Source organism: Eutrigla gurnardus, assembly GCF_963514095.1.
Source record: "Eutrigla gurnardus genome assembly, chromosome: 17".
Taxonomy (NCBI): domain Eukaryota; kingdom Metazoa; phylum Chordata; class Actinopteri; order Perciformes; family Triglidae; genus Eutrigla; species Eutrigla gurnardus.
In genome coordinates, this window is record NC_139928.1 from 566,698 (window position 1) to 582,535 (window position 15,838).

The window sequence follows — 15,838 nt, forward strand, 5'->3', positions numbered from 1 at the left end:
GCGACTGATGCTAGCCTGCTAGCTTGTATTCACACTGAGATCAAGGCAATGCGCTCCGATGTAAAAAGTGAGCTGCACTCATTCCGGTCTACACTGAGAGAGGACGTGAAGAAGGAGCTGACTGAACTCAGAGAAGAGCTTAACCAGGCCCTGGGAGATATCAAGGGGGACTTGAAAAGCACAACAACGCGAGTCGAGGAAGCCGAACAACGTGTGACCGAGCTGGAGGAGCGCAACCTCGACCTCGAGGACGCGCTCCGACAAATGCAGCAAAAACAGGAATCCCTGCAAACGAAAATGACAGATTTGGAGGCCCGGTCACGGCAAAATAATGTCCGCATTTATGGAATACCTGAAGGTGAGGAAGAAAATAATATGATGGACTTTGTGGCCAAACTATTAAAGTCTGAGCTGGCTACCCCCAGCGAGCTCGATCTGAAAATACAGCGCTGCCACAGAGCCCTGGCTCCGCGACCACCACGAGAGGCTCCGCCACGTTCCATAATAATTAACTTTCACAAGTATAAAACTAAAGAACTGATCCTGTCGTCTGCTTGGAAGAAGGAGGTCTTTTACAAAGGCAAGAGAGTTTATTTTGACCACGACTTCCCGACGGAGGTAGTTAAGAAAAGAAGAGAGTATGCAGGAATAAGGAGAGTGATTAAAGAGAAGGGTGTGCGGTTTCAGACCCCCCCCACCCGCTAAGCTCAAGGTGTTTTTGGACGGTGGACCCAGGATTTACAACGACGCAAGAGAAGCCGCAGATGACCTGCGGAAAAGGGGGTTCCCCATTGACCAAAACGAGCCAGGTCCAGCCCCAGAGCCTCGCACCACAGCGTGGGAGAGGGTCAGGGATAAGCATCGTCAACAAGCATCCCACCCGGAGCTGATACGAAAGAAGCTGGGTGCTTTCCGCCACAACCCCCAGGAGACCTGACTCCAGTGCCAGGCGCTAAATGTGTCTGATCTCCCTTAGCCCCACCAGGTGATTTGGTAATTAGCAAATGACTCATAATAACTGTTATCCTCTCCCTCCTGCCCCCCCTTTTTTTTATTATTATTATTTTATTAATTAATTTAATTGTATCTTCTTCACGTTGATATTTGATATTATATATATTCCGGGTATAAATTGAATACACACAAGACCCAGATACTCACATATAATTTCACACCGAACACTGACTTGAAAGGCAGATTTGATTTTAAATGGGACGCCCCTGCCATTAAATATTTAGGAGTTTGGATCCCAAAAGACATAAGACACCAAAATATATAAGACAAATTATGATCCAGTTATTAAGAATATCAAAGCAGATCTAGATAGATGGACTGTACTACCTTTAGACATGTCAAATAGAATTGAAATGATAAAAATGAATGTCCTTCCCCGGCTACTGTATCTATTGCAGTCACTTCCTGATCCCCGCAAAAGATTTTAGGGAATGGAATAGAATTATATCAAGATTTGTTTGGAACAGTAAGAGGCCCTGAATAAAATATAAGACCTTGCAGTTACCTAAAGATGAGGGGGGACTCTCTCTACCATGTGTGGAGGACTATTATATTGCTGCCCAGCTAAGACCTCTAGCTTGCTGGTGTAATCCAAACTATTCAGCTATATGGAAAGACTTGGAGTTAAAGCAATGTGAAACACCAATACAGGCTTTATTAGGTAATTGCCAACACCATGATCCCCACCTGGATAAATTAAATTGCTGGACCAGGGCTGCTCTTAAGGTATGGTTTAGCTCCTGTAAAAAACTCCATCTTGAGAAGCATGCAAAATTATTGAAATGGGTGTCACATGACTCAGAATTTATACCATCACTTCTAGATAAGCGATTCAGGCAGTGGACACACAATGGTTTTACCGCCTGCTGCACTATAGTTGATAAGGATGGCCTACAGTCTTTCACCCACATCTGTAAATCATACAGACTGGGAAGAGAGGATATGTTCAGATATTTCCAAGTCAGATTACTTCAACAAGGAAATAAAACTAACCGATAATAAAGATGCCAATCTGATCAGTGTATATATGCATATAATGCTAAAGACAGTAAACATTTAATTTCACAAATTTACAAAAGACTACAAAACTCCAAGAACCATTCTACTATCCAGGTTAAGCAAAAATGGGAGGCGGAGTCTGGCCTGGAGATATCTGAGGATGATTGGAAATCTGTTTGGGCAGGTCAAGCTAAAACCACCAACTCCAGAGCTTGGCGAGAATTCTGCTGGAAGAACATAATACAATTTTTTGTTACTCCTAAATTGAAATTTAAACAGCAGGGTTTTCAGGGACAGGATAAATGCTGGAGACAATGTGGCCAGACAATGGCCGATCACTTTCATATATTCTGGGCTTGCCCGCTTATCCAACCATATTGGCAAGAGCTTGCTGAAGAAATTCAGTCAATCCTTGGTTTAAAAGTTGATTTTTCTTTCATCACGTTATACCTGGGTAAATTCCCAGTTGGACTTATGGCTCAGGACAACTATCTTTACAAAGTGCTTTTGGCTGCAAGCAAAAAGTCCATTACACGGAAGTGGCTGCAGACAAATTTGCCATCAAAGAATGACTGGATCACCATTGTTAAAGGAGAAATCCGGTCATTTTTGACCCCATGTCCGTTGTCCTCAGGGTCATCCCGACTTATTAGAAGCAAAAAACCCAACAAAAATTACCGTTGCCTAGCCCGAGATCTGTACCTGCCTGGCAGCCTTCCAGACTCGCTACAATGCTAACCCATTGGGGCACCGTTGTATCTGCTTTCCTGGGCCTCAGAAAACAATTCCAAGACCTATGCAACACAGGTTGGGTCCGTACGAGACACCACGGCGCTCATTTAGCACAAATAGTGTGGCAAAACGACATAAATATGTGTGTTTTAGCATGAAGTTACTCACCTCAAATCACCCCGTAGAGTAGACATTAGCAGTAGACAGCCGAGCGCCTGTCGTCCCTCCCAGTCACCGCAGAAACGAAAACGTTTTTCACGTGGTTTTGATTTTGTATCCATAAAGAAACGACCAAGCAGTGCAGTCGTCCTGTCCGTAATAAATCCATGAAGATGTTACGTCCATATGCATGACTGTTACAACATAGCAACATAGCTTCAGCTAGTAACGTTCCGGGCGCTCGTCCGTCCCACTCACCGCAGAAACGAAGACGTTTTTCACGTAGTTTTGATTTTGTATCCATAAAGAAACGACCGAGCAGTGCAGTCGTCCTGTCCGTAATAAATCCATGAAGCTGTTACGTCCATATGTATGACTGTTACAACGTAGCAACATAGCTTCAGCTAGTAACGTTCCGGGCGCTCGTCTGTCCCAGTCACCGCAGAAACATAGCAACGATAGCTTACAGCTAAACAGTAGCCGGGAGCCAAAACAATGGAAGTCTCGCGCAAGTTCCCGTCTCCCGACGTCCTCACTCTGGAGCTGTTTTCAAGCCACTAGTGACAAACTTCTTTCCATCGAGTAGTGCCGTCATGTCCATATGACAGTGTAACTGGCGCTAGCCTACATAGTAATATTGCTTAGCCTTTGTGACAGTTGAAGCTGCTACAGCGACAACAAATCTCGCGCAGTCTCAGTAGGCTAGTTGTGTTGACGGCATGAGTGGGAGTTGCGTGTCGCGTGTAGCGCGTGCAGACTGCAGTCTCTCATCAACAGAGTGAGAACAAAGTGACCCTCGCGCGACTGTTCAAGATGTTTCACTGTACTGGCTTGAAAACAGCTCTATGTCTATCGTTGCTATGTTGTTATATGGACATAGCAACATACGGACATAACGGCTTCATGGATTTATTACGGACAGGACGACTGCACTGCTCGGTCGTTTCTTTATGGATACAAAATCAAAACTACGAGGAAAACGTCTTCGTTTCTGCGGTGAGTGGGACGGACGAGCGCCCGGAACGTTACTAGCTGAAGCTATGTTGCTATGTTGTAACAGTCATACATATGGACGTAACAGCTTCATGGATTTATTACGGACAGGACGACTGCACTGCTCAGTCGTTTCTTTATGGATACAAAATCAAAACTAAGTGGAAAAACGTTTTCGTTTCTGCGGTGACTGGGAGGGACGACAGGCGCTCGGCTGTCTACTGCTAATGTCTACTCTACGGGGTGATTTGAGGTGAGTAACTTCATGCTAAAACACACATATTTATGTCGTTTTGCCACACTATTTGTGCTAAACGAACGCCATGGTGTCTCGTACGGACCCAACCTGTGTTGCATAGGTCTTGGAATTGTTTTCTGAGGCCCAGGAAAGCAGATACAACGGTGCCCCAATGGGTTAGCATTGTAGCGAGTCTGGTAGGCTGCCAGGCAGGTACAGATCTCGGGCTAGGCAACGTCAATTTTTGTCGGGTTTTTTGCTTCTAATAAGTCGGGATGACCCTGAGGACAACGGACATGGGGTCAAAAATGACCGGATTTCTCCTTTAACGAAATACAGTGCATGGAAAAACTGACCTTCGTCCTAAGACTACGAGCTGAACAATTTGCCAAGTACTGGGAAAAGTGGACTTCATATTCTCTAACGTGTAACTCATCGTCTGTGTGAATGATAATCCCATTTGCTCTAATGTATGCCCTATGTCAACCTTGTCAACCTGTCTGTTCTATATGATTTTCTCTTTTCTCTGATTTATGTTTCATTGTTTGTCCTTTATTGTTGAAAAAGGAATTGAAAACTTAAAAAGAAAGTTTAAAAAAAAAAAAAGAATGCGGAAATAACTGGTACTTTGTTCATACAAGGACCTTATGGCCCGGTACCCCGTATATCTTTGCTTTCCTCTGCACTTCAGCTGTGCCTGTCCTGGCAGCTTCATATGTGCCTGCTCCCTCTTTCAGTTTAATGCGCCACCTTGTCAAGGTCTATTTGAAAGTTTTTGAGAGATGGTTTCAGGCAGTCTTTGAAGTGCTTTTTTTGGCCACCTTGACGGCGTTTACCAGTAAGTAGTTCTCTATACATTAACTGTTTTGGAAGCTGATGGTCTGGCATGCGAACTACATGACCAGCCCAGCGAAGCTGTGCTTGGGTTAGGATGGTGAAGATACTTGGCATGCCGGCCCTGGTGAGAACTTCTGTGTCAGGGATTTTGTCCTGCAACCTGATGTTGAGGAGTTTCTCAAAGACACAATGTGGAAGTGATTAAGTTTTCTTTGAATCCATTTGTAGACTGTCCACATTTCACATGTGTAGAGAAGTATGGGGATGACAATGGCCTTCTAGACTTTGGAAAAGAGCAGGTATCACCCTGCTCACAAAACTCAAACATTTGGATACAGTCTACCAAAAGCAGAGCTGGCTTTTGCTATCCTGGCACACACTTTGTCGTCAATAGTGATGTTTTGGGAGAACATGTGCTGCCCAGGTAGGTAAACTTGTCTACATCTTTTAGCCTTTGACACTGGACAATGATGTTTGGCTCCAGATATGCTTTTCCAGGTGCTGGCTGGTACATCATCTGTTTTTGTTGTGTTGATTGTGAGTCCAAAGTTGGTGCAGGCATTGGAAAAGGCATCGATGATGAGTTGCATGTCTGACTCAGAGCTGGTGTTGAGGGCACAATCATCTGCAAACGGGAGCAGTGGCGGTGCCAGGGAGGAGCTAGGTGGTGCTGTAGCTCCCCCTATAATAGCCATAGCACCCGCCCAGCACCCCCAAGAAATGTCTGTCATTTTTTTTATATTTATATTTTAATGTCATGCACGGACGTAATTTAGGGGGGGGGGGGGGGGGCCTGCACTTTTTACGGTCCAAAAACAATGTTACGCTATAGTAAACAGAGACGCGTCAAGCGCTAGGACCAAGCGGAAAAAGGCCGCCCACAAGCTCCTCGATTGCTCTTGCCTCTTGTGTGATTGGCCGTCCCCGCTGTCACTCCATCTTGCTTGCACACCCGTCTGCTAGTCTGCGGTCAGGAGTCCTACAGGAGTCCGCTACTAGAAGTTAGTTCACGTCAGCTAGAAGGATTGTAATATCAGAGGTTTCATTTACATTAACGTTTGAATCAGTGTCCATGTGCGCCTGTGCGTGTCAAAGTAAAAGTGTAAGTTACTCAAAGAAATGCATTACACCCATCCTGCAACACCTTCACTGGCTCCCAATAAGGCAGCATATCCACTTCAAGATCCTCCTCATCATTTACAAAGCTCTCAATAATCTGATAAATAAAATGTAATATTATTGTTGTTGTTGTTACTATTGGATTAGAATTGGGTGATCATGTTTTGCTACATGATTTACAACCAGTCAAACCAAAAAAGGGAACAGTAAACTTAAAAGTAGCAATAGAAAACTAGAAGAACTACTAGAAAACACAGTGAACTGAAAGAGAATTTTATTAAAAATACTTGTGTCCCCCCCACCTCTGAAATCAAAATTTCGTCCTTGATGTCATGTATGTTGAATCTATAGCCCTTGTGTTGAATACTTTTACATATATGATTATAGTCGCGGAACGAGTATAGTTAATGCGGGCGTGTACACGTGTGTAGCTATATATACACCAAGGGTGGTCCGATGCGACCGCCATAATGAAATGCCCCGAAATTCAAAGCACCTTCTCTTAAGTGTTGAGCATCCCCATAGCACCTGCAACAGAAAATCTCTGGAGCCGCCACTGAATCCAAGATGTGTCCCAGCTTGACTTTGGATTTGGCTTGAAGTCACCGGAGGTTAAAGAGTTTACCATCTGTACGATGTTGAATTGGATTCATGTGTTGTCTGCAAGAGCTACGGTCAGCATAGACGGAGAACACCATGCTGAACAGTGTTGGGGCGAGCACACAACCTTGCTTTACCCCACAGTTGACAGGGAAAGGCTGAGTTGTCTCACCGCTGTCCTGGACCCAAGCCTGCATTCCATTGTGGAACTGCCGTACCAGTTTGATTAATTTGTCAGGGCATCCAAGTTTTGCCATGATCTTCCATAGACCTTCTCTACTGACGGCGTTGAAGGCCTTTGTAAGATTGACAAAAGTAGTGTACAGGTCTTTGATGTGTTCTTGGCATTTTTCTTAGAGCTGCCTTGCGGTCAAACACCATGTCAATGGTCCCTCGGTTTTTCCTGAAGCCACACTGGTTCTCAGGCAGGAGGCCTTGTTCGAGATGGGGGTTAGGCTATTGAGAAGTATTCTAGCAAAGATCGTTGCAGCTATTTAGAGGAGTGAGATCCTGTGGTGATTGTCGCACATTTGATGGTTGCCCTTGCGCTTGTAGAGGTGGATGATGGTGGCATCCTTGAAGTCTTGTGGGAGGACCTCTTCCTCCCACATCTGGAGAAACGTGTGAAGTTTCTTGGCAAAGACTGGTCCAGCCTCCTTGTAGATCTCAGCTGCAATTGAGTCTGAGCCCGGAGCTTTTCCATTTGAGAGCAAATGTATTGCTGCTTTGATCTCTTCGAGTTGGTGGGCTCGTCAAGACGGCTGTTAATAGCAGCTTAGGGTTGGTTGATGACTTCGGTGTTAATGTGTGAGGGACGATTCAGAATACCGTTGAAGTACTCAGCCCACCAATCAAGGATTTTCTCCTTTTCTGTAATCAGTGTGGTTCCATCTGCACTTTTGACCCTGACGTGGTGGGGCCATAGACTTCCCTTAGCGCGCAGTAAAATTGTTTCATCTAATGCCTGTCTGCAAAGCCCTGGATTTCATCGGCTTTCCTGCTTAGCCATGAGTCCTGCATCTGTCGGAGTGTTTGTTGGAAGTTTTGCGGATGTTGTTGAAAGCAGTTCTTTTTGCCATAGATTTAGGGTCACTCAGACAAGCTCTGTGAAGGTTGTGTTTTTTGTCCAGAAGAGCCTCGATGTGTATGTTTTCATCAAACCAGTCTTGGTGTTTTCTAGCTGATGTCCCAATGGTCTCTGTAGAGTCCAGTCGACACTCCAAGGTGTCCACAAAAAGTTGATTCTGTTAGACGTCTTGCAGTTTTGCGAAGTTTAGCTTCTTTTGGGCCCTCTTGCCTTGTGGGCGCCTTTTCTGCTGGATGTGGATGCTCATTTTAAACACTATGAGGCGATGGTCCGTCCAGCACTCAGCGACACACATGGACCTGGTCACACGTACATCCTGGCGGTCCTTCTCTCTCACAATAACGTAATCAATTGTGACCAGCAACAGCAAAACCAGGAACAAGTCAACCACGGGGCATTTTGAGTTATTCACAGATTCTGAAAGTGTAGTTTCTAAGCTTTCCAATGATGTCTAACACATGGAAATCTGAACTCTTTCAAGTTGAAAGTATGCTTCTCTGAAAACCGTTCACTGAGAAAACTGGCCTGAAAGATTTGCAAATCTCACCTCACCTCACCTGCTGAGAAAGGAAACACAATGGTGCTCATTTGCATCTCATTCAGATAAGCCCTCCCCCCTACAGATGTCACTCAGTGATATCTGGTATCTGTTAGCCTGCAGGGCAGAAAGTATTGTAGTGGTTTGAATAATGGTTATCAAAAGCAGTTATCATGTAGTTAATGTAGATGTAGTGTTATTTTGGTTAAGCACGTTACTGGACTGATCAGAATTAGAAGTTACTTTATTGAAATGGAAATGCTTAAAGTGTACAATGTAAACATTGGAGGGAAAAAATCCTACAGTACAGTCAGTATTAGAATTAAGGGAATTTAGTCCAGGTCCAGTCTCCTCAAAGTGTTTGATTATATCAGTCAGGGTGTGTTTGCCAATTCTGAAAAAGAAAGTTTCACATCATGTGTCATGCTTTAGCAACTAGCCTATTGTCCTCAGGTAGGCTAGTTGCAAAACCATTAGCTTTGCAACTAGTCAATTCAAGCAATGCCAACAGGCTCCTTGGCACCTTATTGTTTAATCGAAGCCCACATTACGAGCTAAAAACTTCCCATTACAGCTTAGTTTAGATGTGCATATAATTTTAAAACGACAGTAGTGAGCTAGCTAAGCAAAGTAGATAACTTGGATGGTAACGGAAACTCACCCCATAAGAAACTGAAAAGTATTCCTGCAGACTTCGTTGCCTTTGATGAAATAAGAGGTCCAGGCGCACTTTCTTTCATCTGCGGCTTTTTGATGGATGCAGTCATCTCCGACGTAACTATTGTAGGCCCGTTTGCTCTCTTTCGGCAGCTTAAGAATCTATCCGTATGCTGTACATCAGGCATCCCCAAATGGCTGGACCGATTGATGGTTCTGTCCGGACCCATGACCAGTCTCTGATGAATTCATGAGAATAGATCATTTTCATAGAGCATTATCTTTTTTTTTCGATGGTCGCGGCTAAAGTGGGTGCAGCTACTCCAGTTAATACGACAATGACTTCACTGAATTGAGCCAATCAAATTGTTTGTTTAGCCTCAGCGCACCAGAGAGAGCAAGAGAAAAGAGAGAGACAGCGATTGCAGCATGGCTTGCTCCAACAGAAGGAAGTTTGATATGGAAAACTGTTGTTTTCAAGATGAATGGACGGAGAAATATATGTTCATTCATCCGGCAGGCAGTTCCAAACCCATGTGCCTCATCACTAAAAAACATTTAGTGATGGGACAATTGTAAAGGAGTGCTTGAACGCCGTTGCTGAGACATTATTTGAGGGGAAACAAAGAGACGAGCTACAATAAATATTGTTGAAACCATATGAAAAGGTCGGGTAGGCTATAAGACATAAGTTGGACTTGTGAGGTTCGGACCTTCAATTTTACTAACTGGACCTCGGTGACTTTTAATTGAATACCCCTGCTGTACATTATCTCTTGAGAAAGTTTGTCGCTACATGAATGTCTTCCAAGGAGAGTTCTCCTTTCTTCTTCCGTAGCATTTGCAGTGAAAGTTACGGATTTCCTCAATTTCGCTGTCTTTATCCCCTTGAAATGTTACCATAGATATAGCGTCTGATATCTTACGCTCCAGCTCCTCTGCTGCGGCCGACAGCGCTGATTAAGTAGCCATGTGTTTCGCTCCTTACGTGCAGCTGATTGGCCGAAAAAATAACATGAATAGCCAACGGTAATCAGTATGGAAATGAATTGCATCGCCGTACACGCCCCAGCAAAGACACAGACATCGGCAGATTTTTTTCCGAAACTACAAATACAAAATGTATACTTTTAAGGCAACCAATACTGTTATCTTAAACATGGAGTGGCTTCTTCATGAACTCTACTTGCACATTCTGCAAAAAAACGAAAAATCACTAATTTTGAAAAAAGAAAATAGCTTATTTCGTTGTTTACGCGAATTCGTCCCAGCCGACTTGTTGCTGGTTTTGCTGTAGCGGGTCACAATTAGGTGCCAGTGCCTTGACCGGTGGTGCATCCAAGAAGTCCTGTGTTTCATGGGAAATGGAAAACTGTGTTTGAGATCAGAAGTCCATGCTCAGCACACAGCTGGAGGAGCCGAAGGCCGTTGCTGTTACACTGGCCAACACCGTGTTTCCCAATGATGCCATCCCATGTGGTGTAGTCAGATCCTTCTCTTGCGTTGAGATCTCCCAGGATTACGAGTTTGTCGGCCTTGGGGATGGTTGAAATTACGCTTTGTAGGTCTTCATAGAATTTATCCTTTGTTTCCTCAGGATTGGTCATGGTGGGAGCCTAGACACTTACAAGGGTAGCGTGTTGTTTGCCAAGGAGGGGGAGTTTCAGAGTCATGAGACGATCATTTACCCCTATTAGATGCCCTGCAAATTTGCATACAATGGTGGTCTTGATGGCAAACCCAACGCCCACCTCGCGCCTGTCGTCACAGCTCCCTCCTATCCAGAAAAATGCGTAGCCAGCACCCCTCTCGCAGAGTTCTCCCTCGCGGGCGAGGCGGGTTTAACTCAGGGCTGCTATGTCAATTTTAGATCTAGGAAGTTCTCTTCTAATTAAAGCAGTTCTCCTTTCTGGTCTGTCAGCATCCCTTCTAGCCAGTAGGGTGCGTACATTCCACGCGCCAAGAGTTAGAGGAACAGTCCTCTTCTTTTGTTTCTTATTTTGTCGACCGCATTGATAGGGTTCCCACCAGCCGCAGTTAGCTGGTCAGGGAAGGTTGGAGCAGGCAATGTTTTGGGCACCTTTTCTAGCCCCTTCCTCTAGCCAGGAGGTGAGCAGTGCCATCCTAAAGCGGGCTGCTCAGTCGCTCAGGGGGCTGCCGAGTTCCGTTTCTGCTCCGGCCAACAAAAAGTGACCCTATGGCCTGAGCCGCCTGGGTGCAGGTCTGCGGCTACGGAGCTGTGTGATCTTTGTCCACTGGTGATCGCCTTCCTGCCCGTTAAACCGAGTAGGTTTCCTCCGCACAGTCCACCGAATCCACCAGTGTTCGCATTCTAGGGTTGGAATACACTAAAATTGCTGCGGGTTGACACCAGGCGGCTATCCTCACCTGGTTTAGCCTGTCTGCCGAACGGTTTACCGGGGTGTGGCTGCTGCCCATGCTACAGCTACTTGGAGCCACAGGTGAGAGCTGAGTGCCTGGTGAGGACCAAGGGTGGGAGAGCTACCCTAAAAGGGCACGGCAGGTCCCCCACCAGAAGTGCTACTCCACCCTGGACACCCCTTACACCCCATTCCCTCAGTACCCCCCACAAGACAGCCCATGGGACATGGTCGAAAACCTTCTCCAGATCCACAAAATGCATGTAGACTACTGGTTGAGCAAACTGTCATGACAAAAACTGTCAAGCAACCCTGCAATGGTAAAGAGTTGGTCCACTGTTCCACGGCCTGGATGGAATCCGCATTGTTCCTCCTGAATCCAATGGCGGCTGGTGAATTTTTTTTCTGGGAGGGCGCACTTTTTTTTAGGTAACCAAAAATGAAGTGATTATAATGCTGGATAACGAGAACTTGGGCCAAATGCTGTATTGCTCTGTTACTTATTATCACCAGTAGGGTTGGATCCGATCCCAGCTGACATTGGGCGAAGGCAGGGTACACCCTGGACTAGGGTTGGGCGGTATGAGCAAAATCTTATATCACGGTATGATATTTAATTTCACGGTAACGGTATATATCACGGTATGGTTTTCCCCCCTGTAAATTCAATTAATGGCTTAAAAATAACCATACTGTCGCATTTGATCATTTTCCTCTTTTATTTTAATTTTCTCACAGCAGCATAACATTATTTTAAAGATAGTATAATAATATAATAAATAATAAGCCACAAAGAATGTGCAAATGTCTGGTAAACATTTGAACTCCAGCTTTAACTTAAGCCATAGTGTGTGTGCAAATGTAAACACAGAGCTCCATCTTAATAAGAAATAAAAATAACAAATGAGAAAAAGTGTGCGTCGTGATGGCCTCCGTTATCTCCCTCCATCGATGTGATTTATTGTCATATGGGGTGCCTCTGGCGAAAGACTCATAATACTGCTTCGCATTTTTTAACTTTAAGTGGTGGAAGAAGTTACCGGTGTTTCCACCTGCAGCAACAGTCGCGCGACACTCTTTGCAGAGTATCGCTTTTTGTTCGTTGTCGGATTTTCTAAATCCGAAAAAGTTCCACACAACAGACGTAGCGCCCTTTTTCGGAACGAGTTCCTCCTCTTCGTCATGGGTGGGTCGCGCTTTCTCCGGTATAAACGGCAGTGTTTCCCAGTGCGCCGCCGCTGCTGAATTTTCTCCGCCGCTGCACTATAAATCCTTAAAAAAAAAAAAAAAAAAAAGTTTTTTTTTTGTTTTTTTTACGTAGCTCCTTTTAGAAAATGTACAGCGCGTAACGTCAATTGCGCAGCATGCGGCACATCGTCAAAGAAGAAAAATACACAGCGAGTGTGGCAGTTGTTGGCAGTAGGCTACCCTACACGTTTGCAAATTTACATTGATTCTAGCAGTAGCGAGTGAAGCGGAAGATCGAAGAAAGAAGGAAAGAGTGAGACAGACAGAGAGAGAGACAGACAGACAGAGAGAGAGAGAGAGAAAGTAAGTTGCTAAAATGTGTCGCTACATGACCACCAGTGTTAAAAACCCTCTGAGCCCAATCATTTTATTGTATCTATAAACCGCAACCTCCGTGCCGTTTTTCCTCTAGTATTGTGTGTGTGTGTGTGTAGGCCTATGCGTGTGTGTGCGTGTTGTCGCTCTTTTTGGGATCACTCATAGCCTTTATAGGAGCTTATATCCAGTCAGGAATTTATAGCCTAGGTATTTTCGGGAACTTTGAAAAATGAATCCATGCTGTTAGATCCGATGTTGTTCTTTATTGCCATATAAAATCCGTTTTCATCGTGTATTTTAGTTAGGGATTTATGCTAATCGCCTGTAAGCATGTGGTCATTAGCATAAATGCAGGGAAAAAACCTAAGGACTTCTTAAAAGATCATGAATAGTTTCTATTATGTATAACTTATATTTATTTTATAATTTTCTCATCACTTTTTGACTCTCAAGACTAAGAAGAAGTGTTTTAAGCAATAACAAGCTTAATCAATTTGCCTTTTTTGTGTCATATCAATAAATAATTGTGAGATATTATTTGCTTTTTTTTTTTTTACTGTCCCATCTACAGTAATACACAGGACTGTTTGAATAGGATTTAAGTGCATATTCTCCTCTCAAAGTGCACCAGATTCATGCATTCCAATGTAAAGGGTACAAAAAAATTTCGCCAGTCCATCACAGGGCCGACATGTAGAGACAGACAACCATTCATGCTCACATTCACACCTACGGGCAATTTAGAGTCATCAATTAAGCTATCCCCATCCTGCATGTTTTTGGTCTGTGGGAGGAAGCCAGAGAACCCACGCTTACACTGGGAGAACATGCAAACTCCACGCAGAAGGAACCCATACCAGATCTGGGAATCGAACCCGGGACCCTCTTACTGTGAGGCGACAGTGCTACGGGACAGGGGGGCAGGGACAGGGGGGCAGTGCCCTAGCGCCCTCTATTGACCAGCTGCCACTGCCTGAATCCCTAGCATTGTTTTGTTCTCAATAAATTATACAATGTTCATTAGAAAATATGAATCATGTGTCATAGGTTTACTTTTTAATCTGGTCTGTTCCTGGTTAATCCTGCTTAATGAGGGTCGGCTATCAGTGAGGAAAAACATCTAAATGAAAAGACCATTGTCATCCTGAATGTCATCTTTTCTTTTCTCCGCAGGGCATAACCGAGACATTTTTCATTATATTTTATTGTCAATGTTTTTTCCATTTCCATTGTTACGATTTATTAATGAAATAAAAAGTTGTCAAAAAGATTTCTGTTGAAAAGGCTCAAGTTACACTGAACTGTTAATGTCTTGTTTTTTTGTATTGATGAAGCTATTCATTAAAAATGTCAACCAGACGACTAGCTGGACGGTTTTTCGTTTCATTCTGAGCTTCCTGTTTGATTGTCTTCTGCATAGAAATAGAACAGAAATAAAGGGGAAATTGAACTGTTATCAGTGGTCATGTGATGAGTAGTGATGTTCGTTGCCATGGTGATAACATGTCAGTGGGGCTATAAAGTGATGTCACAGCTCACCAGGAAGAGAGAAGATGCAGCTCTGGGGATGAATGTCTGGATAGTTAGCTAGGTTACTTGGTATCTGGTTAGCTTGGTATCCAATTAGCTAGGTATCTAATTAGCTAAGTAGCTGGTTAGCTTGGTATCCAGTTAGCTAGGTAGCTAGTTAGCTTCGTCGCCAGTTAGCTTGATATCTAGTTAGCTTGGTAGCTAGTTCGCTTGGTATCCAGTTAGCTAGGTATCCAGTTAGCTAGGTATCTAGTTAGCTTAGTATTCAATTAGCTAGGTATTGAGATAGCTAGGTATCTAGTTTGCTACGGATCTAGTAATTTTTCATTAACTGTAAAGAATTAGTAAACTCACTAACTCAGCTGTCTGCTAGTTAGCCAGCTAGCTTGCTAATTTCACAGATTTAATGTGTCCCTTGTGAACAACGTAGTGAGTCATGTTACAACATCAGTGTAGTTTCCTGCAATGTGATCAATTAAATCAGTTGAGTCAGTTAAATGTTCCGCATTTAGTCTGTCTCTCTCCAGACTTCCTAATGTAACTGTCACTATGGCAACGGTCACATAATAAAAGCCACTGCTCTGATCATCTTGCTATTGATTAGAATAGGAATGTCCCTTCTACTTTATTTGATCTCTATGTTGTTCTGCCTCTGTGTTGTAGGTGATGCCGGCTCAGCCACCCGTCCTGCCTGGAGTCACTTCTCTCTTGGCGGGGGCTCTGGTGGCATTGGGGGTCCAGGAGCATCGACCTGCCCTCAACCTGCTGCCCCTCCTCCTGTTCTCGCTGCGACAGAGCAGAAACTGATCCCAGGACGAGGATCAGAGGAACAAGTGGAATCAACTGTGTGTCCTGGTTCCATGTGACTTCCAACATTATCAACATAGGAACACATTCTCTATCCTCAAATCTCTCAATGTTCACCCTGAATTAAAAACAAACTCAAGATGTTACACTGCTGGGCCTTTTTCTTATTTACATTTATCAATGATTTGAAATAATAGAGTGGTTAACCTGAATATTGAACTCTTTTCATTTTTTTCACCACTTTGTTTATTGATTTTTCACAATATAGCAAAACATCATTTTACAAATGTAACATTTTTTTTTTTTATCCCCAAAAACAAAAAGACAAACATAAATCAATAATCAATAATTATTATAATAACAATAAAACAAACAATGACAACAACAACCATGACAAAAAAAAAAAAAAAAAAAAGTGTGTGCGCAGATTGGAGTTATTGGGATCCATAGCAAAATAAAAGTGAAAAAAAAAATGAAAATAAAATATAATGTTGTACATCCTTACAGCTGGTCAAGCAGGTATGTAATGAATGGCTGCCAAACATTGCTAAAATTGTCCTTTGAACCCTTTAAAGCAAATC

General features: G+C 43.7%; 1 protein-coding gene and 1 long non-coding RNA gene across 3 annotated transcripts in view; one reads left to right on the top strand and one right to left on the bottom strand.

The window, feature by feature from the left end:
* Window positions 1-15,392, top strand: part of cUnh6orf136 (chromosome Un C6orf136 homolog) — a 61,599-nt gene extending 46,207 nt beyond the window's left edge. For both annotated transcript variants that reach the window (XM_084031598.1, XM_084031599.1), the window contains one exon: window positions 15,114-15,392. In XM_084031598.1, coding sequence (XP_083887724.1) covers window positions 15,114-15,257 — 144 coding nt within the window. In that variant the 3' untranslated portion in view covers window positions 15,258-15,392. The remainder of the gene's footprint in view (window positions 1-15,113) is intronic.
* Window positions 1-15,838, bottom strand: part of LOC311027569 — a 224,310-nt gene that overhangs the window by 55,266 nt on the left and 153,206 nt on the right. The window lies entirely within an intron of this gene.